This window comes from Notothenia rossii (genome assembly GCF_949606895.1).
Source record: "Notothenia rossii genome assembly, chromosome: 4".
Lineage (NCBI taxonomy): Eukaryota > Metazoa > Chordata > Actinopteri > Perciformes > Nototheniidae > Notothenia > Notothenia rossii.
This window is the reverse complement of record NC_136902.1, coordinates 23,468,739-23,494,840: the sequence shown is the minus strand read 5'-3', so window position 1 is coordinate 23,494,840 and position 26,102 is coordinate 23,468,739. Positions and strand designations below refer to the sequence as shown.

The 26,102-nt window shown below is 41.4% G+C and overlaps 1 protein-coding gene across 9 annotated transcripts in view; it reads right to left on the bottom strand.

Moving 5' to 3' along the window:
* Positions 1 to 26,102, bottom strand: part of casz1 (castor zinc finger 1) — a 175,482-nt gene that overhangs the window by 59,131 nt on the left and 90,249 nt on the right. For 3 of the 9 annotated variants that reach the window (XM_079674840.1, XM_079674832.1, XM_079674833.1), the window contains exon 1: positions 17,668 to 18,093. The exons of 5 other annotated variants lie outside the window; for them this stretch is intronic. In XM_079674840.1, the coding sequence (XP_079530966.1) occupies positions 17,668 to 17,716 (49 nt within the window). In that variant the 5' untranslated portion in view covers positions 17,717 to 18,093. Of the gene's footprint in view, positions 1 to 1,479; positions 1,499 to 17,667; positions 18,094 to 26,102 lie in introns of those variants that run through there. One more of the 9 variants, XM_079674830.1, reaches the window with a different exon arrangement.

Genomic DNA, 26,102 nt, shown 5'->3' with positions numbered 1-26,102 from the left:
TTTTACAGCTAGCTTGCTTAATTACTTTCAATCAAAATCCTCTTGCCATCACAAAATTAGAAATGGTTCAACTCCATTAGTCTAAATTCTTCATTTACATACACAAAGACTGTCAGCTCTTGCTAAGCAAACGGCCTCCTGCTTGATGAGATTGTTTTTTTCACACACTCTATCACTCTCTCGCTCACACACACACATGACTGTGGTGTTAATTTTTTTGAAAGGAGAAAAGTAGCATAAAATTATTTGATCCTTTTGCTTAAGACATTCTCTGCCTAATCAGGGTTCAGGTAAACTGTGGTGCACATCACCCAAGGTAATGGAGAGTTGAGTGTGCATCTGCAACTGTCAAAATAGATTACGTCCACACGTCTGTGTAAAAAGAAAATTGCTCGACCTTAAACAATGCAGCACATAATAGACGCTGCACATAGACGATAAACAGAATTAGTTAGGCAGTGGCTGAGATCATGTAAATTAAGCTAACTAGTTCTTCCTCAGGATTAGCTATTATTTCTGAAGTAATAGACACGCTGCAGATTACCGGGTGACACATAGTGGCCTATAAATCTGGCTCCTTTGTGGATGGGTGTCAGTAGTCCTGACTAGACTGTAGAGCCTAGCGACACACTACTGCCGATTGGCTGCTGTGAGCAACGCAACAGGATTTTTCAGAGGGGTGAGGGCCCAGGCCCTGCCGTCTGATCACTTCAACTTGGCACACAGGCAGCCTCTCCATCACACACACTGCCTAAGGCCTACACATCATCAAGAATTAAGGACATGCAGATAGGGTTTGTGCACTGACCAAAGTGAAAACCCAGGCATACAAGCACATCACCACATGTGCGTGCACATACACTTCACACACACTACCAGTGTCATAATTAGGTCCCGAGATGAGGACATTAAACTGGTATAATGCACTCACTGCTGCAGCACACTACCGCAAAATATATCGATAGTAAACCTACACGCTCATCAGTGACACCCTTCTATTGCTTTATTTCCCCATTCACATGCATGCCACTCAGCAGGCCCAAAGCACAACCACACAACACAAAAGCCTTTGATCTGCTGTGTTCAGATCATCTTACGGCCAGTGGCTTTTTTTTTTTAAGGAGAAGTGAAAAAAACAAAACACTTTAAGAAAATAAAGAGTTAAGGGTGATTTGTAGAATTTCAAAACAATACGCCACATTTAACATTTCAAATTATTATTGTATTATTTCAAATTATAAAACAAACGACCAAGTGTGGGGGCAAGGCTAGGGGAAAAAAAAGGCCATCCCTTGGTCGCCGGGCCAAATACAACACAGGTCTGACCTGGCCCCTTTATCCTGTGTCTGCAATCACCGGTTTCCCTTGCCCTCCTTAACCAGTCCCCATTAACACTGTTAATTATCCAAATCCATCATTCTAGGGGTAAATGAAGACTGCCTCTTTAATTCAATTTAATAGGATCATTTTCCAACTCACGTTCACTTTAGCCCCAGCTGCCCGCCCACTAGTCCCCGACTGTGTCTCCCCCCACTGTATCTTGACTCCCTTGGCTGTATCTTCTATGGTCTGGCTCTCTCCCATTGGTGGAAGGAGAGGGTGATGATGGCAGCGATGGGCTGACACACTGTTGATCTTCCATGTCTTGGCTGGTGGCAAGCAGCAGTTCTGAGTTCCCAGTCTGCCACACACACACACACACACACACACACCGAACACACACACACACACACACACACACACACACACACACACACACACACACACACACACACACACACACACACACACACACACACACACACACACACACACACACACACACACACACACACACACACACACACACACACACACACACACACACACACACACACACACACACACACACACACACACACACACACACACACACACACACACACACACAGTACCAGCCCTGCTCACCGGGGCTTAGCTAATCCTGTCACATCAGGCAACGTTCGCTGACTTGAGGACTTTAGCAACCCCCCCCTGCCCTACCACCTCCATGCACCTCCACGACACTCCTTCACTGACTCCTCTTACTCACTCACTTTCTCTCTCTGACTCTTTTGTTCATTTCACAAGGTCATGGGTGGCCGACTGCATCACGCGAGTGCTTAGGTGGGACAGCTGACAAATCCCTGTTTGTTCCAGCTGCGATAATAGACCTTATCTTATAGCTAACACTGTGAAATTACATAAATAAATTAAATTAAAGACTCACAATTGCACATTTTCCACAACTCACCAACTTGTTCATGCAAAGTTGCATTTACAGTAAGTCTGCGTGTGACTACTATTTTAAAAAGGAAATAACTTTAAAGGACACTTTAATGATGGCCCTTACTGTAAGAACGTGGCTCTCATGTCTCTACGTTGTGATGGCACGTCACCAATATGTGTTTATAAAATATACAGGCGTCATATTTTCTTTTCTTGTCTGTTGTGTGTCATAGTGGTATCAGTATCAAAACACAATTTCCATGCAACATTGCCTGGCTGTGGAAACTGGACACTCATGCCCTTTAATCTGACTTTCTATCTATAAAAGTGGAGCTAAATCAAGACTGAATATGGCTGTCCTTTATATGCCTTCATCGAGTTTCCTTACAGAGAAGTTAACTTTCCATGTTGAGGTCTGTGATTTTTTTTTACAAGTTTAAATAAAATTACAAATTATAGGCAAAAAAACAAAAACCGTATTTCTAAAGTGTCAAGAGTGTAAAGTACTGTGATACAATGCTGTCCTTTAAACTCTCTAAGGAATGTGTTAAAAATTGGCTTCCCTTATCCCATTATGCAGTGTGAGGATAAATTTGCCTCCATTTCCACAGTACACCCCCTCCCATCCCCCCGTGACTAAACACACTCAAATCCACACATACACACGCACACCCAAACGCACACAGCGCTCCCTTTAAATTTTTTCCAGACTTTCATTGTTTAGTCATTTCAAACAGACTCTGGGAGAGTTTCAAATGATTTTAGCCATGATTTAATTTGGTTTGTTAAAGGGTGATGTCAGCACAATGGGAGACGAGCCTCTAAATCCACTACATTCACCCAAAATGCCCATATGAGATAATCATTGGTGACGTCTACGAAAACACTTATTATATTTGCCCATCGCCTGGCTGAAGCTGTTAAAACTCATCAGTGTTATTCCTTTTTTTTTTCTCTGGGAAAGTGAAAAAGAAAATTAGCTCAACTTATAGTCAAAACTGTCACCCCTTTTAAAGAGACAGTGCAACATTGTTGTGGCTGTGGAAAGAGTTTATAAATGGAAAAAGACAGGGCAGAGGTCTATCGGGTGTCTATTCAATACTCATTTTGTTTGCACCCAATACTAATTAAATAAAACACGCACAACTTTTTAATTGGTTTCACAGAGATCAACAGTTTCAAAGAAGGGGAACAACTATAGTATCTACTACAGTTACATATAAATCGTTCATTATTTAATACTAATAACAAGCTATTCTTACATGGTAGAAACAGTGAATGAGTACTGCTTGTCCTTTAACTTGTCCGCACAATTTGAAAGGGCTTTGGGCTGACAAGGCAGCAGAGGAGATAAGAAATGGATCAACGTGAGCCTTTCTCATAGCTTAATTTATTTTAAATCCAAGCCCTATTTACACACTGCACACCGGCAGGCCTTGTCAGCTCCAACTAGCATTGAGATATTTAAAACCATTAATGCTGTACAGAGGCAGCCTGAGCATGTATGACACAAGCTGTCGCTGTGTGAAACAAAGCCAGATCTTTGACTGCCACAGCTTCCACTTTGAACACAGCACGGCTGCAACATTGGTAACACAACACAGTCAGACGCTGCAATAATGACATTTGCCAAACATTTTTGAATGTGAGGATACAAGTTAAGAACATGTGTGATGAGCCTTAATGAAGAAAGGTACTGTTTTCTTCATCTTGAGAATGCACAGGCCAGATTTAGTGCATCTTTAGTGTGGGGGCGAGCCCAATGGAGGCAGAGGTCAGAATATGAAACACACGGGATATACGCCTCCCGACAGGATATCATCATGGCAGAGGTAGCCATGTTGACCCGCCCCGTTATTAAAGAGGCTAATCTGTTCAACATGTCAATGTTAGCACTTTTAGCTGCAATTAATAAAAGAAGACCCCAAGAGTGCTGTGTCTGCTTTTTCAGTGCCCCAGGTTGTTTTCATTTGGTTTGTATTTTTAGTGGTTTTCACTGTTTGGTTATTCAACAGTCCTCTTTTCCCCCATTAGCATAAACAGTGTAAATTATTAACTTTGTTAAAAGAATAATAATCGGCCCAGAGTCCTCGGCACTGTAGTGGCTTTGTGTGTTTTCCCTTTCTGCCACTGGCAAAGAGGAACTATGGCATTGCAGCTATCATTAAAGCAAATGTTACTTTTATATTTTATAGATACGGAACAATGTGCATGTGATGTCTGACTTCTGGCCATTTATGTGATGCTTAAAATGTATGGCCCAGTGGCTTTCACAGGCTGGTAGTAATAGAACTGCTCTCTAACAGACTTGCTTTTCTAAGTGCCTGGTGCTGTGTCTTAATTTGTAATCTAGTCAAACCAATTGTCCGCTAGCTAAAAAGGTCACAGAGACAATAGACTACACAGCCTCCCGCAATGTAGAGAAAGCCCTGGGTGTCTTTTGTAGCTTTTTAACCAAAGATGTAATTAAGACACCTTCATCTTCAGGGGTGAGAAGGGCACCAACAAGAGTCTGCTGGAAACACGAGAGGAACTTCACATTACTGGGAACAGAAGTGAGACTAACTAAGGCAGAGCATTTGGTTGGAGGTGAAAAAGCACCTGTGTCCGAATTAAAATGTCACCGCTAAGGACGCTAAGTTTACCTGCTTGCGCATTCAATGTGTGATTTCATACATTGTGACCAACGACTGCGGCGAAGAAAGCTTGTTGGGAAAAACTGAGTGATGCAAAGCAACACAGGAGAGGCAGAGGGGGGGGACTTAAAGGACGTGATTTATCTGGGCTTGATTGCGTGTTAATCGAGGTTACGTGTATTAAGTGGAATCTAATTGGAACAGACACTGGCAGTCTGACAGATCGACATGATGCAGATGGATTGAGGGGGGGGAGAAAGGGGGAGTGAGGGAGACAGGGAAAGGAAGAGGGAATAGGAGAGAGAAGGGTAGTGCAGTCGAGGAAAGGCAGAACAGAGGCAAATTAAACTCACCATTTTGCTTCTATACGTGGCCAAACAAAAGAGAGTTGTGTGACGGCAGACGGCAAAAGAAACCCACCAGAGCCATTTAAGAAGTTGAATCACAAATAAGAAGACTCCGCCGTTAGGTTCGTCTCACGTGCGTTTCATGATTGGCGGTTGATGAGACATGTTACCCTTCTAGAGGAGGACACACACGGGCGAGATTGTGAGTGACAGGGCACAGCACTGGAGTTTGCCCTCCCCCTCCAGTTGCCACAAACATTCATTTTTGCTTTATTGGAAATGAAGGGGGAAAAAAGCACCCGTCCAAAAAACAAACATGAGGTAAAGAGGCCAAGTGACAGCTGCTGGAAAATTCTCACCTCGAGGAGGGGACGAGCAAGTGTTCCAACGGTCCTCCTGACTCCCTGCTCCTCCTGACAGACGACAACTGTTTCGAAGGCCTTTTCCTCTCCCCAAATCTAAGGTATTTCACTAGTGGGCTGAATGACCCTTTCAAATGTTACCAGAGTAATAGACCGTAAAAGATGACCACCTGTTAAGGCCAAGCAACTGCTGCTAACTCATAACTAATTTACCACATACCCTGAGGACAAAGAAGGAGAACTAAGATGGTGAAAAAGTTTCAGAGAACATAAATTAAGGGCAGAAGTTTAAGATGTTATGTGGCATAGTGATCATTTCTGTTTTAGCTTTGCTTTGAATTGGTCAGTGTGGCTATAATTGGCAACAGGGGGATACAAAGTGTGAGTGACATGAATGGCCTCAAAGCAGGGAATAGCCCAAGAGCATTATATAAATCTGGGTTAAAAATACAGTAGTTCCCAACAAAAGGATCACTTGACTGATAGCTGGCTCAAATGAAGGTTGGCAATATGCAATAAAGAAAAAGGGTACTGAAAGAAATGGGTATTAAAATGTTTACAAAGAGCAGAACAGAGAAGAAGAAATAGGTTGATAAAGAGAGGAACTATAAGCATAATTAAGGGGCAGTTTGCAGGATACTACTGCACTAGACACTTCACTCATCAACACTAAATGCCCAAATTGCTCCGGACGTGTTCCCGTCATAGCGCAGAGACAGAGGAGTTGCTTCGGTCATTCTTTGATTTGATCCATTGTGACTGTTACACTAATGGCATTAATAAGGGCAAAATTGCTATTTTGAATCAGAATTTTCCTCCTCTTCATTGGCAAACCTTATCGCCTTTCTCCTCTTCCTACATGGAAGCTCACTGAGTGTGTGTGTGTGAACGTGTGTGTGCCCCCACCATGTAATGGCTATAAGGTCATCTCTATTTTCCAGGCTCGGTGTACAATGTTGTTGAATTGCAACATTTTGCACGGTTAAAAACAACAACATGAGCTTTGAAATTTGACACCCTGCTATTTCCAATAGACTGACTACACTGTTCCATTCCCCAGCTGGCCCTGATGAAATACCCTGACCACATTTAACACTGTCTCAACACATTTGAATAAAAAACCTTGTATATCCACTCAGCTGTAAAATAAATGGACAGTACAAGGTTATCATTTGATTAAAGCATTGGGAAAAGTTGTTTAAAATACAAATTGTACTTAAAGATGTGTTCTGTCCTGTATAGAGTATTTAAATGTACTATTCATTTCTTGTATCAGCCTAGTGATTGTGCCAGTATATTTGTGCTGAATGTGAGTATATGTGTGTATGCTCAGCCCTCATCAGCCCCAGAACATTGAGAGGAATGACACTCTGTGATCAAGGACATGAATTGCTCATTGATTTTTAGGGGCCAGCTTAACTATCCATTCCAATTGATTTTTAGCTTTGCTGGGTGTGCGAGTTATGGCAGTTTTAATGTATCATCTGTATGTGTACTCATCACCCAACGCAAAAGGATTTACAATAGTCTCTGTGTATTTCATATACATCTTGAATAAGTTAGGGAAAGGGACTCGTTTTCTATTATATATTCTAAGAAGAGGAACAAACTAAACCTTATGTCGTGTGATAACAGTTGGAATAAATTAACCTTTAACATCTTTTTTTATATACCCCTGCCATTATCTGCTTTTGAACTTGGTAAATGATCTATTGGTAATAAATGACATTGTTTTTTTATCTTGATGCATTCATGGAAAATAAAACCAAAGTGCGTGAATGCAGTGTAATCCCCTTTAATGCTTGTTTAGAGCATGCATTTCACCTTGCAGTATCATGTAGCCACGCTACCCGGAAAAGAGTAGATATTTCAGCAGGGCTGAAGCCCCAAAGCAGCATATACCTTTACCACAAAGCATCATCATGGAAAAAAAACATCCGTTCAAGATTCTTTTAAGACTTTTTATTTTATCAAACAGAATGAACAGTAATCTTTTTACTTTTAGGAGGATATTTCAATCAAAACTCATATTACCCATGAATTAACATTTCATATAAACTATTAATAATCAATGGTTTGATGATGTAAGAGACAAAGTCAAAGCAATGTGATCCAAAAGGCAGTCTAAAGTCATCTGTCAGGTAGAAAGTCATTCAAATAGGGTCTCGTTTTCCTGCGCCAAGCTTAGGTTTCACTGTGGCAGGGATACATTTCTATTCTTCAGCAAAAGGCTGTGCTCTCATATGATATCATCTCCTTTAGAACATTACTCTCAATGGCTTGTCTTTTTTGTCTTTTGTGCTTTTCTCCAATTTAAATTGCCCTTTTTATCCAAATGGTTTGGGGGAAGCGGTTCTCTGCGTGAGGTAACTGCCTTTTGTTCAGTGAAAAGGACTGCATAAAGCACACTTTACTCAATCCTTTAAAAAAACAAGTCTGCTTAATTAATGTTTTACAAGTGCTGCTGTATTCTTAGTAAAAAAAAAAGCCTCTATCAAAGCCGGCAGGTTCAGATTACGTACGCTAATTGAAATTCTGAATTTCTAAGCCAACTTCTTTTTTTCTCTGCTCCCGCTCTTTCTCTGTGCGCACACAATAAAGCCTAGTGTTTTGTAGTCCACAAATGACATCAAATCATCTAAGTAATATGGGCTTTTCTTTTTTTCCTGTATTCTCATGTTCTGCTAGTGGGTTCATGAGACAGCTTAATAAAGCAGTAAATGCTTGGGGAAGCCTGAGAGCCTAATGTGTGTGTGTGTGTGTGTGTGTGTGTGTGTTGTGTGTGTGTGTGTGTGTGTGTGTGTGTGTGTGTGTGTGTGTGTGTGTGTGTGTGTGTGTGTGTGTGTACACACATGCTCTCGTCTTTACCTCCACCAGGGACCTCAAAGCAGAAGGCTTTCCTGGAGTATGGTTCCATACTCAAGCAGATTTTCCCAAAGAATAAAGCAAGAATAAAGCCAATGAACACAAGAGAATGACAAATACTGCAACCAAAGCCAAAACTGAAACACTTATCTCATGGGTTGACATTGATAGATCCCGTATTAATGCAGTCTGGGCCAAATGAATGCAGCATAATTTACAGGTTATACATGCGTTGGGTGCTGGAGGATGGCAGGCTGTGTGAACAGCTGCAGGTGTGGGAGAAGCAGAGATGAGGCCGAGTTTGGACAACCATTACAGATACTAAACTGTACAATAGAGGAAACACAGCTTTCTACGAACTGGTGACAACAATTTAAGCTTATAAATATGATTTGAGCTCATACTCTGCACATACATGCATGTTTCTTTTCTAGCAAAAGTTTCAACCTTTTTTTTGTCACTGGTAATGCGGCAAGTTAGCTGTAGCGGGCAATTACATAAATTACAGTTTAAAAATGTCATCCTTGATAACCTTTGTTCTGAGTTAATCATTGCAGGAAAAGAAAACTGCTTCTCTTCTCTTTTATATTTACCCAAACTCCCTCCTTTCAACGGTGTATTCTTTTATTGGCTTGTTTTGCAAGCATAATAACTTTGCATTCTTCTCCCAAGGTCAGTTTCTAGTGTGCCACCAGCAGTATTTACACACAGGGCTTTTCAGGTCACTTCCATTGTATTTACATCAAATCATTTTTGATAAGGGAGGTAAAAGACCTATAAACCCAACATCATAAACGGGAGAGGTGTAGCTGAAATAAGGACAAAAGATCAACGGCGGAAATGTTTCTTATCTTATACACGTTGAATTCAAGTAAACTCTCTTCACCCCTCCTCTCTCTCTCTCTCTCTCTCTCTCTCTCTCTCTCTCTCTCTCTCTCTCTCTCTCTCTCTCTCTCTCTCTCTCTCTCTCTCTCTCTCTCTCTCTCTCTCTCTCTCTCTCTCTCTCTCTCTCTCTCTCTCTCTCTCTCTCTCTCTCTCTCTCTCTCTCTCTCTCTCTCTCTCTCTCTCTCTCTCTCTCTCTCTCTCTCTCTCTCTCTCTCTCTCTCTCTCTCTCTCTCTCTCTCTCTCTCTCTCTCTCTCTCTCTCTCTCTCTCTCTCTCTCTCTCTCTCTCTCTCTCTCTCACGGTGCAGAGCGTTGACTTGTTAGATTTAGTCCAATGGCTTCCCAGTGCGGCCAGCAAGCAAGCTCTTGTTTCATAGAGAAGTACCTCCCCTGTTATCTCCCTAGCACTATAATCACTTAACAAAGACTCGGGCATTTGCACAAATTAAAACATCAATAATGCATAAGTGCTTTTCAGTTTTGAGCTGTAGTGTCCCTGTATTGGGATGAAATACCACCTCTACCAGTGGAAGAACTCTGGCTCGCCATCTTCTGTTCCACAAATGACTTAAAGAAGCAACGGCTCCTTTGAGCAGCCACCCCCCTTCTCCTAAAGTTGAGGCTAAAACTGTGGTGAGCATTTGGGATCTGCTTTTGTAGCGTGACAAAATGGCTGGGCTGAGTGGGACGCGGAAGTTGTTTTAAAGCAAGAGGCAGTAAGTGGTGGTGGTGCATCAATGCAAACAGGCAACACCCTTGAGTGGCGCAGCGTGGCATCCTTCCATAAACAACACCACCGCCGTGTCTCCGACATTTATGATTTGTGGTTAGAATGGCAACGCAGGCCTGATTCTAATCCAAGTCTGCATGTTAGCCCTATCGTTACATGGCTAAATATGCCCAACCAAGTCTCTTATTTTCTCAGATGAAAACACCAGACGTTTCATATGGTTGTCAGAGGGCTTTGCTTAAAACAAGTCTTTGGCTACTGTATGAGAATATTACCCTCACTGAAGGCAAGGGCGGGGGCATCATGGGAAAGCAGCTTAGTGACACTTTGAAACCAGGATCCTGTTCATGCAACTGTTTGATTTGAGAGGGGGAAAAAAACCCTCGTTCATCACTGCAGTTGTGAATATGAACTGTTTTGCACGGACTATGGAGGTGTTAAGTATTATTATTGGACTTGTAAATCCATGACCAGTACTGTTCCAACACCAATAGAGGACGAGCCACCCTATACAGATGGCCTCAATGACAATTAGCAGTAATGATTGGTTGCAACATAAATGAGGAAAATTCTATTTGCTACTGCACTTGCTGATTATGACGGACAAAATGCCCCTGACAATGACAATAAAACGTCAACGTTGCTTGTAAATGCAAGAAAATGTACAGTGCATTGGAAAAGAAGAGTATCTCTTTTAATTTAGGAATATAACAAAAGGTAGACCTTTGAATCTTATACAAACACCATGTTATCATGAGGAATAAAAAGACGAGACAAATAGCACGGTGATCTAAAATATTATCTCTTCAATCATATCCTTTTCCCCAGTTATCTTCATTTCCCCCTCCCCTCTCTGTCAGTTAGTCTGGCAAACAATCCCCTTGTTAGCAAACTGTTAAGACAGCCGCTTGGTACACAAATTGCACTCGACCAAGCGAATTTGTTTTGCAAGGGTGACCTGTTTAATCATCTCATTTTCTTTGGCGGACATTTATTCATCTGGTTTCCACGGTTACAGAGAACATTAAGGGGCTACAGTAATAAGGCTGGAGAGTCAAACAGGTAATAAAAAAATTAACGCCATTTTCCAGCAGCCGAGGACAGTGGGTGAAATGAATCAAGGGAGAGGGGAGAGAAGCAGGGGGGGTGGTGGTGGTGGGGGGGAGGGGGGGCGGGGGGCCTCCAATATTGTCCAAACAATAAGCCTTAGCGGTTATTTTACTCTGTAGATCAGGTGGTGCTGTTATGGACATGACACTTTGGGCACAGAGCAGAAGAGATAACGCTTTTAAAGTGGCCCTGCTCCTTTTTTATTGTCATTTAGCGATTACATATCAGAACAATTAAAAGTTAGCCGCAGATATCTATTAACTTTGATTTTTTTTTATTTCTCCTGTGCTTTACAAGGAAGATAATTTGCACTCTTGGCAATGCAACGTGTCAATAACATGCTCAGGACAACATGACACTTAGGTGCCCTGGTGAGAAATGTTTCGTAGTCCTCCCAAGTTGAATCATCTTTTCTAATATTGTCTTTTGAACAAATGAGCAACTGCAGAAAAAAAAGAAAAAGAAAAATGCAGTTGGAAGAACACTGAGTTCATCTCTAACTTTTAGAAACCTTGACCTACACACCATTTGAGAGTCCAACTTCTTGCCAAATATAGAAAATTCCGGCACAATAGGGGGAACAGGTGCTGAGGGTCCATAGAAAGTGACGAAGCCAAAGAGCTGTGTTGCTGCTGAATGCCAAATAAGGCAGTGAGACACGTTGCACCAAGGCACAGAACAACATACTGTAATGCGATTTTCTGGGTCTGATGACTGTCACCGATTCCCCCACCAACTGTCTCCTACACAATATTTCCCTGTGCTCACACAATATTTAGGACTGTTTCCCACTTTATTAACAGCCGAACAAGAGAAAACAAGCTACACATTTTGTGCATTACTCATTTCTCCACTCCTTCCAAAAGTATTTCTAATTGACAGCCAGGCTTTGGCACTCCTACGATATGTACAAATGTTCTCAACCTAACCCTTAATCATTGAAATCGTCGGGTTTAACCTGTATTTGGACATTTTAAGACTCTGCCAACACCTGTCCCCCACCCTTTTCAGAAAACAAACCGAATTGAATTATTTTGTTGTCTGCTGTGGAGCTACTTGTACATACGTTGTGCCGGGGGATGGCTTCTCTGTGACTGAGGTCGGAGAGGGAAGCACAACTGATGGCAGACGTGTCTCAGGAGTGGGAGGGGGAAAGAGATGACAGCCGACCCACACACACACACACACACACACACACACACACACACACACACACACACACACACACACACACACACACACACACACACACACACACACACACACACACACACACACACACACACACACACACACACACACACACACACACACACACACACACACACACACACACACACACACACACACACACACACACACACACACACACACACACACACACACACACACACACACAGAGAGGGCGTAGGGTACGCTCCCCAACATCAAACACACACCGCTCACGTGTCACAAGGAGTGCTCTCCCCCCCTCACCCCTGACTGAGGCAGGAGCCCCAGCGGAACAAACTCTCGTCATACATGCGGGGTAAAATCCTCTGAAGGGGATACGGAATGGACAGCAGCAAGAGAAGAAAAAGGCTAAGCTGTGGTTATGGGACTGCCAACTGTTCTGCTAACAGCCTCTAAACAGGTGTGGACTCTAGAACCATGTAATCCTATCAAGTTACCAAGTAAAAAAAGGAGGGAGAAAAAAAAAGAAATCCAACAAACTGGGCTCCCCCTTTCTCTCTCCTTCTCTTCACTATCTTTCTGTCTCTGTCGGCAGTGACAGAAATGAACAGCTGGGCTTCAGATTTATCATGTACAGACAGTAATTATTGCTGGTGCTGCCGGCTACTGACCCAAGTGAATAGAATGTCACATGAAAAAACACGGAAGAAAGCGGACCTGAAGCTGAGGGGTGCCGGGTTAGGGACTGCGTGAGAGATGTGTGTGTGAGACACGGAAGAGAGAGGAGGGCAGTGTTTAAACGTCACTACGTTCCTGTTTGCAGTCAATTACGGACGAGGACAGGGGTATTGGCTCTGTAGCTCGGCAGAGCAAACATTTTCTCGCTCACAGTGAAGGTGACAGAGAAAAAAGGTTCCGTGTTAGTTTGTGCTGATTTTTTTTCTTTACTCTTATCAAAAATAAAGCCACAGACAGTACAGCGAGCACAAAATTACTCTCATAGAAAAGGTGACAGAGAAGTGAAACTAAGAGATGTGTTAAAGCTATAATAAAAACAGCGGGGAAGACTGATTTGCTTCAACACCTAATTTCTCATTTTTACAGCTTTTGCTTTAAATGTATGATTAACTAAATTCACCAGCAATTATTGATTAATAAAAAACAGGTACAGCATTGATGTTGGACCACACAATGTTCCCGTCATTATATCAACCCAGCCTGACCCCACATGCTGTATTTGTACCAGAGATAAGAGGGTCAGGAGATAAACTATCAATTTATTACCCATGTCAATAACTGTCCTTGTCTTTAGAGAGTTAACCCCACATCTGCTGTTTCCTTCCATACACATTCAGTTGTATGAAAGTTGTGGTCTGTCACATTCCATACCGACTAACCTACGTAAGGACCGGTTCACACCTTAAAGACCCCCTGCCACATTTAAAAGGATTAGTCACCACATTTTGTGCCGGCTTAATCTCTCTTTCAGCTGGCCTAATAAGTGTGCTTCGATAAGCGAAGCATGCAAATTCATTCATGGCCAATGGAGACCACGCTCTCAGACAAACGCGCCAAAGTCTCCCACTCTGCTAATTACCTCTTCATTTTCCCCTTTTCCCCTCTTATACAGAATATCAGCGACTAGAGATTATTCCTCTCCCTTACTTTGCATGAAATTATAATTTCATATGTAAGATTAGACAATCGTGGGGGGGAAATATAAGTAACTGGAACTTAGCTCTTGCCCCAAAAATAAATGATACGGCATATTCAGCTGTGAGATTAAAAGCCCAATTTCCTTTCAGCTGGTTACGCTGACACAAATGAGCCAGAGATATGGGGGAAGAAAATCATATTTTTAGGGGGGAAAATAAATGAAGATACAACTTTTTTTCTAATTAATGACAATTTATAATTCACTGCCATCATTTTTTAAGATAGTATAAATAAAAAAATCATACCTCATATTTCTTTTTCTGCCATTTTTAGTAGAGTAGTTGAACAAACATGCATTATCAAACATGCAATATCTGTGATAATAAAAACTTGGCCAGTTACATTTTAGATAATAAAGGCAATGAAGACCCAAGGTGCAACCTGTTTATCATTCTGGAATATTTCTTCACCGAGTATTAATTAGGCCATTACTCCAGATTGGTGACGGGGAGCTTTGAGGTTTTAATTAGGTGCTGGCCACTGCATGAGTGCACAGGATTGAAGAAAAGGGGGTGGTGATGCCACTTGCCTTGCTCCTGGCCCATATCAAGTAGCCCTGAACACTCTGCGGCAAGATGCATGGCAGCCCACGTGCATCTGGAGTTTATTTGATTGTTTGATCTCTAATGTTTCCTCTTTCTGCCGAAAAAAAACAGCCAGTTGGTCTGATTTGGGTATTAAAAGACGGGGTTAAGGTAATTATGGTGTTGGGTGGCTTGTGTCTGATGACTAGGCACATGCTCAATCAGGACTCAGCTGTCCCTCTCTTTCTGTCTACCCCCAAACACACACATATACATACACGCACAAACACACCCACACCCACACACACAAAACGCAAACACATACACCCACACACACACACAAACACACACACACACCTCCCCTTGTCTGCTGTCTATGTTCCCCCTTCTCTCCCCCTGCCACTCAGCTAAAGCCAGGCATTACACACACAGCCTCGCGTAACATCAATCAAATACTGAGAGCGGACCATAAAACTACACAAACATATACGCTGCCATTAACTACTGTATTTGACACTTATTTAATAGTTCTTGTGCGATGTGTGACTAAAATCAGAATTCTCAATTTAAAGCTAGAAAATGAATTAATTTAGAGCGGAAAAATAAAAATAAATACGATCCAGTGTAAATTGAAATTGAAATGTTGCATGAAATGTTTATATTTTCCACATTTCAAAAAACAAAATCACATGAATTCAGGCATTTATTTGTAACACTTAACTTACCCACAGAGGGAGGTAAATTAAAGGAGCGTATTCAATTTCATATCTAAGTGAAAACAAAAATCATATATTTTGATGTAATTTAGACAAGGTATTTAAAAAATAAATCTTGAGAATATGAGTGTTTTTCCTCGGTTGACAAGGCGATACTAATCACCTCGTTGCTGAGAAGCACTCTTCCCTGACATGGCTCCTTAGAATACAAGGATCCCCCAGGAGAAATCGGCACGAAAGAGGTTAAAGACAATGACTCGCATTTTTTCCCTCCAAATGTCTCCCTGTTAAATTTATTTCAAAACTCTGTTAATCTGCTGTACACAACATTCCCATTAGCATAGCCCAGCCCCCTAATAAAAATTCCGGCTAGTTTAATTAAAAAATGTAAATTTACTGTCATCCAAGGAGCAGCAGAAATAGGAGTGCAACAGCATATTTTATTGCTTAAGACATCAAATTGATTCAGGTTATTGCTAAATTGTGATAAAAGGTTATTGAGGGCCTTCAGAACTGGGCTTGTTTTTCTCCCTCATTTCATCCTGGTTTTGTGGAAGGCCGTAAAAGATGGAGAGGGCCACAAAGGGTTAATGAGACAACTCAGTGAGGGAGAAGGCAATCAACATTATGACTCATAAGAGGGTAGAAAAACATTTTCCGAGCTGACGAAAAGTTTGAAATTAGGGTGTGTCACGATAACAGTTGGACTTGTTTGTTGTTATTTTAAACTATAATACAGGACACCTTAAATAACCTGACATAATCACAGAGCCTTCAAGTCTGTCAGGGACATCCTGTGGTCTACTATATACTCTCTCAATGTTTTATTTAATAATTGACACATTTTCTTAAATTGGAATTTATATGTTAAATGATAAACCACATACAAGTTAAAGAGCAGAAAAGCTTATGTGGTGTCGAGTGTTAAACGGCAAGAAAAGGCAGCAATAAAAAATAAATAGTATTAAGGAGGATTCAAATAAGATACTGAGAGTATATAGCCGGTAAATAAACGTATTAAAAAGCACAGCCTGGAGCAAAATGTGGTTGAATGAAGTAAGAGTTACAGATTTGTTGGTTATGTGAAAAGACCAAAGAAAACAATAATTTTGAGAATACATTTTTGGAGCATTCTGTATAACATTTTAAAAACTGATTTTAAAAGCAAGTCTGCTCAAAATATCCCCACAATCTTTTTGAAATATTTAAACAGTGTTTAAAAAAAATAGGGCAGTTCAAAGGTAACCAATCTATTTATTATAAAGTTAGAGTCAAGTTATTATCTGTGGTGCAAATAATAAAAAAAGAAAGGGGCTATTAATACAATCACACACACGCTCACATGTATAAAGGGAAGACACTACTCAGGGCATTAAAACAGAGAGCACACACGTACATTAAGTACACACAAGAGAGAAATAACTATATGTCAACGTGTGTTATGACTTTTTTTTAAACTCACACAAAACCCTTCTTACAAATAAAGCTACGCGGAGAGTGACGCTTGTGAGTATAAAGTCTAATCCTGTTACAACAGGACAAGTCTATCCTCCTAAAAGTACGCACAGGATGACTGTTGTCAACCTGACAGGTTGAATGAAATTCTAAATTATCTGCCCCGCAGGCCATTTGCATTTCAACAATCTAATTCAATATTTTAAATAAATATAGTGTTTATTATAATTTTCACTAACATGTGATGCATTTAACTTGTCACACCTTTATATTTTGATGTGAAACATACCGATTAGAATTACCTGAAAAGGTGTAAGCCCTGCTCCTGTTTCCTCTACATGTGTGACAACATAATCAACACAACAGTTTGTTTGCTTTGTCCCCTTGGCAACAAACCCTTAGGCCATTCAGTGTACCCTAATGGCAGTGCCTCTGTGGGTAAAGCCAATACCTGTATTTCGACTGTTCCAATACCGGCTTATTCAAAAACATGTAATTAACTGAGGCGACTAAACAAGCAGCAAAACACGGAGGAAAGAAGGAAAGCCTGACAGAGAGAGTTGAGCTGGTCTCATGTCCTAGGAGAGAAATAGACTCTGACGAGAGAAAATGAAACTGGCTTTGTGAACTTTCCTCACATGTGTACTGCATGAAAGGAAGCGTCCTGAGTTGTGTGCTGGGGAAATGGGCAATCATATTTGATATTGCAGTCACCTTTGGGCACTGTCAAAGGGCTATAAATAAGGGTGTTGCAACTGTTGGGTATACGTATGCGCTGGCACATAGTTTAATCATGAACAACTTCCCCTCTCCGTGTATTTAGTCAGAGATAAAGGCACACCTTAAACTGTCAGCTAATAAAACATATCTGGCAAAAGGTAGAAAAAGAAGAAGCGTACTCACCATATTCAGGGAAGTCGAAGTTAAATCCTCTCAGACATGTAACTTTCATAATATTACTCAACTCTGTAAGAAAGTCATTCGAATGTTGGATGGTGGAGGGGGAAATAAAGCGGAAAAGTAACTTGATAAAAAAAGGCTTCCTTCAATCATGCACTAAACTCCTTGACATGTAATCTGTCAATAGTTTGTTGCTGAGATAATGCCGGCTGCCACGAGCGGATTTGATTGGCAGCTTAGGGTCTGGCCCCTCCTTCCTGTGGTTTGACGGGGGGTAGGTGAAAGAATATGGAGCCTCCCCCTTCCCTTCTCTCTCTGTGTGTCGCTCTCTCTCTGCCTCTCGCGCGCTGCCTCTCGCTCGCTCGCTCTCTGCTCTGGCCCCATACACACACACACACGCACAGACCAAGCTGTTGGTGATGTTGTCTGAATAGGCTGATAGGAAATTATGGCAGAGGAACCGGAGCAGTTTTTTTCTCCCTCCCTCAGTGGGCTGGCCTTTTCCATCTTTGTGGTCTTCTAGCCTTTCAACTCTCTTGGGGTGGAGCTTCCACTGCCTCTATTCAAATGAAGGGAGCGCAACACTAAAGAAAAGGTTTTGGGTAGGATGAGATTATACTTATCAAAAATATATATTATTCTTTCTGGTGCACTAGTGTTTAATGCTTTAGACTAATTATTTAAATTAAATATAGTTAAAAGTCGGCTTTTTATATCCCCATTTTTCTTATTTTTATATAGCAGATGATTGAATATTGACTATTTTGATAGAGTCACCTAACCATTATATCATTACTAAATGCCACACATTAAAGGGAGACACTGCCTATCAGCAACATGCTTGTCCATATATCTCTCTCGCCAGGAGCATGCCAGAAGATAATACTCAAACACTTTAGCTTAAAGCTAAAAACTTTAGTTACTTCCCTCACAAAACGCAGATCCTCTATTTCAGAGTTGTATAGTATACGTTCTTTGCCTCTCTCCTTCAGAGCACACTCTTTTCCTTCCCTCCCTCTGATAAGCTATCAGTTTTCATTGTAATTTCAGGTGAAATGATAAACGGCAGCCGTTACCAGGTGACAATGAATACTTTATAAGACAAACCCCTTATTTGCCTGGCAGTTTCTTCCACAGTGGCATGCAAAGTGCCTCTGGACCTTTTGTACATAATGCCCATATACTGTAAAAATAGCCTGATGTCAAGAATGAGGAATTTCCAAAGTCACAGCAAAAAGAATACAAAAAGGTCTAAACATTGAAAGGTCACTGGATATTCCTGTTTTCCACAGCAGTTTTATTTTGAATAAAGGTGGGGTATAACTAGCATTTAGTGGTGATAGAAAAGAGGAAATGAATAACTTTATGGCTGTGAACCATAATGCAATGATACATAATCCTGGCTTCAGTTCCTGAGAGCAGTAAGCAAAGTCCAAAGTATGTACATAAAACAGGTTTTGGATGATTTGAAAATGATGATGACTCACCACAGGTTAATAATGAAAGAAAAAAAAGCTTTGTCTCCTCCTTCCTAACCCGCATAAAGGGAAATGTCCTTAAAAGAGGTTTTTTTATCATAAGGTTCCGCCCTTGATCTAACATTGTACTGTAAACACTACCTCAGCTTTTTAGCCATGATAAAATAATTCAATTGTTTTAAATGACCTGACTTGGCAGCCGGTCTATAACAGTTGTAAAGGTGTTGGACATTTATCAACTGTAAGTCCTGTTCTTTTATCAATCGTACAAACACACATATTATGTTTGGTGGATTAATGAGAACTATAGTATGGCACACACGTGGATCATTACTGAACAAACACTGCCTGACCATAGAATTCAAATGTTCTTAAATCGCTGTTGTTCAATGTAAGTTGTGCAGAGGCCACACATATTGTAAATTAGACTGGTGTTTTATTGGTGAGCTCTTGTTAGCACCTTTACCAGCTGCACAGTAATAAGAGACACTATGTGTAGATTATTAGATTTTATGCTTAAAAAAAGGAGGTCAACATCAAAAGTTGTGTTGACTGAACTTAACCAAGTAGCTTAAAAGCACAAATATGAACCCAAGCCACAATCGTTTCCTTAACCCAACCAAATAGTTACTTTGCCGAAACTTTACCAAATGGCTAACATTTGAACCTAAAACAGTTATTTGATCAAGTTCTTACTGCAGGGGCTGGTTGAGCGCACTATTCGCTCTTGTTGCAGGAAACTTAAAGGAAAACACACGAAAAAGAACAAATACATTTTCATTACCGCTGCATGAGGATACGATCAAATATATGACAAATCTGTCTGGTTGTAACGCTGCAATGCTTTGTTCCACTTAGGTATAGTATATCAATAAAATATACTACAGTATCTCTAAACTTGATATTGGGGGGGGAGGGTTTGGATTGAAGGGTAAAATTATATTCATGTCCACAGGAGGGAGGGTTTGCCCTCCATGCATTACAGCCCTCTGGCCCTCGAGCTGCCATCTTTGGGGCCGAAACCATTACTTTTCTAAAGGAGCTGTGGGGATTTTCGTTTGATGTGGTCCGAGGCTATTGTATAGTGCATGCGGGAGAATGTTGAGGGCAAGGTGGAGTGTGTATGCGTGTGAGTGTCTGTGCGCTGCCGTGCGTGTGACATGGCAGGGGTACATCAGTCAAAGGGCCGCGGGGCCAGACGTTTGGCTGCCCCTGACAGTGCACTCCAGGAGGGGCTGGTCTGGTGAAGGGCCCACTCCGAGCCCTCCATTCCCCAGGACAAAAGCCAGGGCCCAGTTGATAGATGTGAATTCAGTGGCTTTTGTGCCCAAAGCCTAGAGACATGCCGAGTGAGAAATCTGACCTTTGCCGAGAGTCAGATTGTGTTTTTGAACCCCTCTTGCTGTCTCTGGCAGTTCAGGGCAAAGAGTGAGCGAGCGAACGGGAGGAGAGTGAGTGGGTGCAAGTGGGCGTGGGGTGGAGGGCTGCCATCGCTGGTGGAACACAGGTTGGGGTCTACACAGGAGGAGCGGAATGATGCACTTGTGCTGCATCAAACTTTAAACACAACAAATTAAAAATAGTTTGTGTTTTTCCGCAGACAATGGATAGAGTTTATTCTTGATATTCACTGTCATGTTGTTTTCAAATTGGCAGGAAATTGAAGGTGTAAAAGCTTAATTCTGAAGCAAGGGTTTTCAAAGTGGGACTCAACAAGAGTTCATCCCAGTGTTATTCGAGGTTGTCTTCAATGTGTGATATTATTCCGTCTCACGTCTGTTTATATTGCATTATATATTTATTTTTAAGCAGAGAAGGAGCTGAATATTAAACGTACACACAAATACAGCCAGCACAATGATGATGGTAATACACCACTTCTTGATGATCATCATTTGCATTACTCATGACAATGATTCTTCAGAATCTCATTTGATTTTCATAATTGCTGTATAGCTGTATATATACAGCTACATACATACACTATGAAAATCACATTGCAAAATCTCATTATAGGTACACACTTGAAAGCAATTAACATGGAGTTTGTATGAGGTATAAGGTATATCTGTATGTCAACATGCTGCAATGCATTTCTTATATATCCATGCACTGTTTATGATATTACATGAATTATGATATAGCGTGTTGCTTGGCGGCAGTGTGCTGAGAGCAGAGATTCTGCAGATAGAATAGGCCTATGTTTTTGAGTCATACATTTTTCTTGACACTGCTTTCATCCCCCGGCCGTAATCATCATATCTCCCCCATTGCTCTCCCGGATGCAGACATCCATAATGCAATCTTCCTAATTTTGATCCCTCGCAATCTGGTTTTTAAAAAGGGAGGGGAAAAAAGGGACATATTTCTGAAGGCTTGCTCCATAATCATTTTAGACAGATAGCCTTTCCCATCGCAGATGAGCAAATATTTGTAAACCAGCTATCTAATGGAAAATTAGAGTGAAATTAGAGTGAAATTCATGACAGTGAAATCAGATTATCTGTAATTCTATTATGCCATCTTAGCCCACACAGCATATTTTTGTAGAGTTTTTCCATAAATACCTATGCCAGGGGTCCTGCTAATCAAATAAAATTGAAATTCATCTTCCCATTAAATTCAATTAGACGCAATTTCTAAAGCCTAACAAAGATTTTAATTACTAAATTATAAAATTCTCCCTAGCCAAATTGGGTAGAGAAAAAGCACATACCCTGCATCTGAAAAACAAACCCATGAAAGGAAATTGTTGATCAAAAAAGATATCCAGGGGAAAATAACATTAGGGAGAGCACTGGGGCCTTTATTCAGCGAGTCTGGGCGGGGAGTGACGTGTGCCAAGCGCTAGGCTCCTGGGCCGGAGGAAATGAACTTAGTTGAGGTTCTCTCTGTCTCTAAATGTCTGCCCTCAGAGTTATTATGCTGTAATTGACTAATTGACACCTTAATTTCATTTATGGGGCTCCTGTGTTCATAAAGCAACCTCTGGGTGGGGCAGTGGTCTTGAGCGGAAGCAAGGAAGTCAACATCCAGGACACCAGGTAGAGCCTCAGGCCTTCAGCTCTGTGCTCGGCAGATGACGATTATGCATTTGATAATGAAATGGTCAGGAAGAACATACTTACTTAGCAGGGGCTTAAGGAGCATCTTACTCATATGTTTAAATCCCTCTGATGAATGCTGATGGGTAATAATCATGCAAGTCCAGCCTCACAAGCTGTCACTGCAGGCACAAATGACCTCCTACAGGGTCAGAGGAGTTTATTTTTGGAAAGTAAGGATCCTTAAACTGTCAAATGCAGATTCAAGGAATGTTTTTGGCGCTTTATACAGGTGACCGTAGGTGAATTGTTGGAACCCAGGCTCTGTTCCACTAAGATGTAAAGGGAACTGGAACCAGGAATGATTTCTGGTTATGTTACGTCACTGCTAATAGGACAGCTCTGGGGTCTCAGGTCAGCCACCAGGTCCTTTCCCAGCCACCCCCTGCTCCTCACCAGTCGGCCACTAAAATAACAGCTCAGCACCCTCTGCAGACTACAAAGCTCCATCTGAAAAGGCACCTGCTGCTGTTATTCACTTTAACCCCTTCGGCGGCTCACTCTGTCTGTTTAAAGGACACGCAGAAAAGAAAGAATGACTGGGAAATGATGAATTATTTAAGTATGATGTCTAATTGTTTCAAGGCAGACATCTTGCTTCTGGACGGTAAAGGCTTGGGGGTGGGGGGGGGGGGGGGGGGGATCAGTGCACGTAGGGGGAGGAATATTTGTGAAGAGGTCTGTCTACTGTGTAATGCAGGCAGTCTCGCACTTGAAGTGGCTGGGTAAATATGACCAAACTGAAACTTTAATCTGCTTTTTCCACACCCAAGCTGGCTGGGTATTAAAGATAATCTGTTGTGTGTGTCATATGGCGGGAGATATAGATGGGGCTAATTTTTTTAGAGACAAATCTGATATTTGTCAACTGGTTGAAAAAAACCAGGGGATTTTCTCCTAATCCTCCCTTGGATGTGAAGGCGCGTTAACAGCAAAATGCAGATGGTGTTCTGTGCACGGAGAGTACCCAGCACTCGGCGCAGTGCATACGGAGAGGCGCAGCTAGCTCGCTAGGGCTCAACACAACCTGCAGATAGCGAACTCCCCCTACATTCAATTAGCAAGTCGCCTGTGAAAGCAGAGGCATCTTAGTTTATTTCAAAGCGCAAACTTTGCAAAATACATTTCTTGGTTGTTTCTCTTTACTTTTTGTTTCCTTGCTGACATAACATCCTTACTTCTAGGCTGTGCTCATCAAATATTCAGTTGCAACTCAATTCCAATAAGGAAAAGAAAACAAATTATAAATAAAATGGAGGCATAAATCTTTCAGGATCCTAATTCTAACTTTCCCTTGGAGTGTTTCTGTCTTTATTTTGTCACATTAAGCAGTTTTGCTTTCCGTTCCCACTGCTAGGCGTGGCTGATTTGACACTGGTGGAAAGAGCCCTTTCTTCTTCTGCTCTCTTGTTTTGGAACACTGTGCATTTTGTGGTGTCACTTCTTTTATGGACAATTATCACTTGTGTAACTTCTGGTTTTGTTTTTATGAGAGACAGAACAATAAAACCTGTGATGTTCTTATTTTGGTTGCAGTGGGACTGTAACCAGCCTGCACTTCACCCCGTCAAATATAACTACAGTATGACTACAGCTAATCGCTACGGAGATGCAAAGCTGTCCCAACTGCTTTATCTTATCCAGTATTTTCTTTGGTCATTTTAGCACCCGAATGCAACATGGCACAGCACTTTGGATGCATTCCTAAACTGCTTTGTGGCTCTGCATTACATTTGACATTGCATTGATAGTCATTTTGGGGCCTTTCACAGACATCAGGTCAAATATATTTAGTTCCACGTCCTAGCTACAGAGAGAATAAACGACTCCTCCTGAGAGGACCATATGGTGCATGCATTGAAATACAGCAGGCCATATTACTGTGTAGATGGGCTTAAGAGTGTGTACTTCCAAACCAATTATTGAATGTTTAGCTACTAAGGTAGACAGTATGGGACAGAGCAGATTACTGTCAAGAGGTGATGGAAGACGCTGATGACATAAAACCTATAGGTGCAGAGGGACGATCACCAGCAAACTCCAGATAAACTGAACTTATTTGCCTTGCACTCAGTTTTCCTTCAGGTCACTTTAATGTTAGGAACAATGACTGGATTCTCTCATTGCAGTAGGTTCAAGGGATTACTTCTCCCCGAAGTTAACACAGTTCAAACCAAACTGGAATTACTTGTATATACAGGTCACACAATTTATGAATCCAAAACAAAAACTTGACACGCAAATCCAAACTGACTGTTCCCGGATTTAAAATAACTTGTTAGCAAATACTTTGACGATTCCATCCAACTCCAATGTGTCCTTTTTCAACCTCTAATGCCATTAAGGAAGAATCTAAATTGAAACGCAACAGGCGAGGACGCTATATTAGTCTTGAGTGTGTGTATTTGTTCTGCACCAGCTGACTTTTATTGATTAGACCTACGACAGAAAAAGTTGACATTATATGCACTATGAAATTCAGCATTTTTTTAACCTTCAGCAATGCTTGTCATTCGCTTGTAAAATAATATATAAATATACACCAGGAGGAAGAGAAAGAAAAAAATCGCTAAAGCTCTTTTGCTGTAATTGGCTGAATAGCAAGGGCAGCAGAAAATGTACAGGCAGACAATAGTGTGAAGGGGACTCGGTCACAGTGCAAAACTAAGCCCTCAGCACCGGCAGGGGAGTAAGCAAACCAGAGCAGTAAGCAAGCGTCTAGGTGCCTGTCTGGCATATCTTAACTAGCGTAAGGCACTTGTGTCTCCCAAGCTTTGACGGTAAGCTTCAGATCAGAGTCCATTTTCTGGACAAGTTAAGTAAATAACCCAAGCAAGCATGCATACGACAGTGACAGGGAAAGAGAAATCCCCCAAAGTCACACTGGTGACACTCTACTAAATCCAATCAAACTGAGGAGGGAGAGGGAGAGGGAGAGGGAGAGGGAGAGGGAGAGGGAGAGAGGGACGGATAGAGAGAGGGAGGGAGGAAGATATCCTTTTTGCTGCCGGTGTGTGTCCAACAGCATATGATGCAATAACACCTCATTCAGTGTTTAGCCCTTCTCAAAGGACAGGCAGGGATAACACTTTAAACCCTGTGGCTTTATCTCCTGCAGATTTTCCATAAAATGCCAAGCCAGGGAGCCGGGGCCATGTGACTACCATGTAGGTCAGGACAGATGGGGGGTAGAAAGTGTGGGAGGTGAAGGGGGGGGGGGGTGAGTTTTCTAATGGAACTGTTGAAAATAGCAACCAGTAACCAGATTAGATCAATTAAGATTCTGTCCGTATCTGTTGCTGAAAAGAGCAAGGCTGAGGACTAAAATGTTAAGTTTGAGACACAGCTATTAAGATACAAGGCAGAAGCTAAAAAAGTATTTATAAAAATTCCCACTTGAAATGTGAAGTTTTTGTGAGTAAGAAAAGGTCAGGGTTCAGCGAAACTTTCATTTAATTTTCTTTAGATTCTTGCATCATGTTAATAAACACATTATATATAAGAGAAGAAGTGATAGACTAATGAGCTTATGTCAAGACATAGGATATCCAAGTGTCAGTTGGGAAAATAAAACCTGGTAAACTAGACTGCATGCTCTTCATCAACGACGTTACTGAGACCCTGAGTAATATATCTGTCCTGCCACTCTTGGTATGGCCACATGCTTTAAAACGATACCGCCAACACCATACCTAACACGAGGTAATGCAGATGTACCGGTAAGTCAAATTGTTAAATTCTTCAAGTGGGCACACGTTTTCTGCTGGAGGAACTAAGGAGCTTGAAGCAGTCTTGTGTTCAGCCATGTCTATGTGTTAGAAAAGTCTTATTTATCTCGTAATATATAGGAACTTTC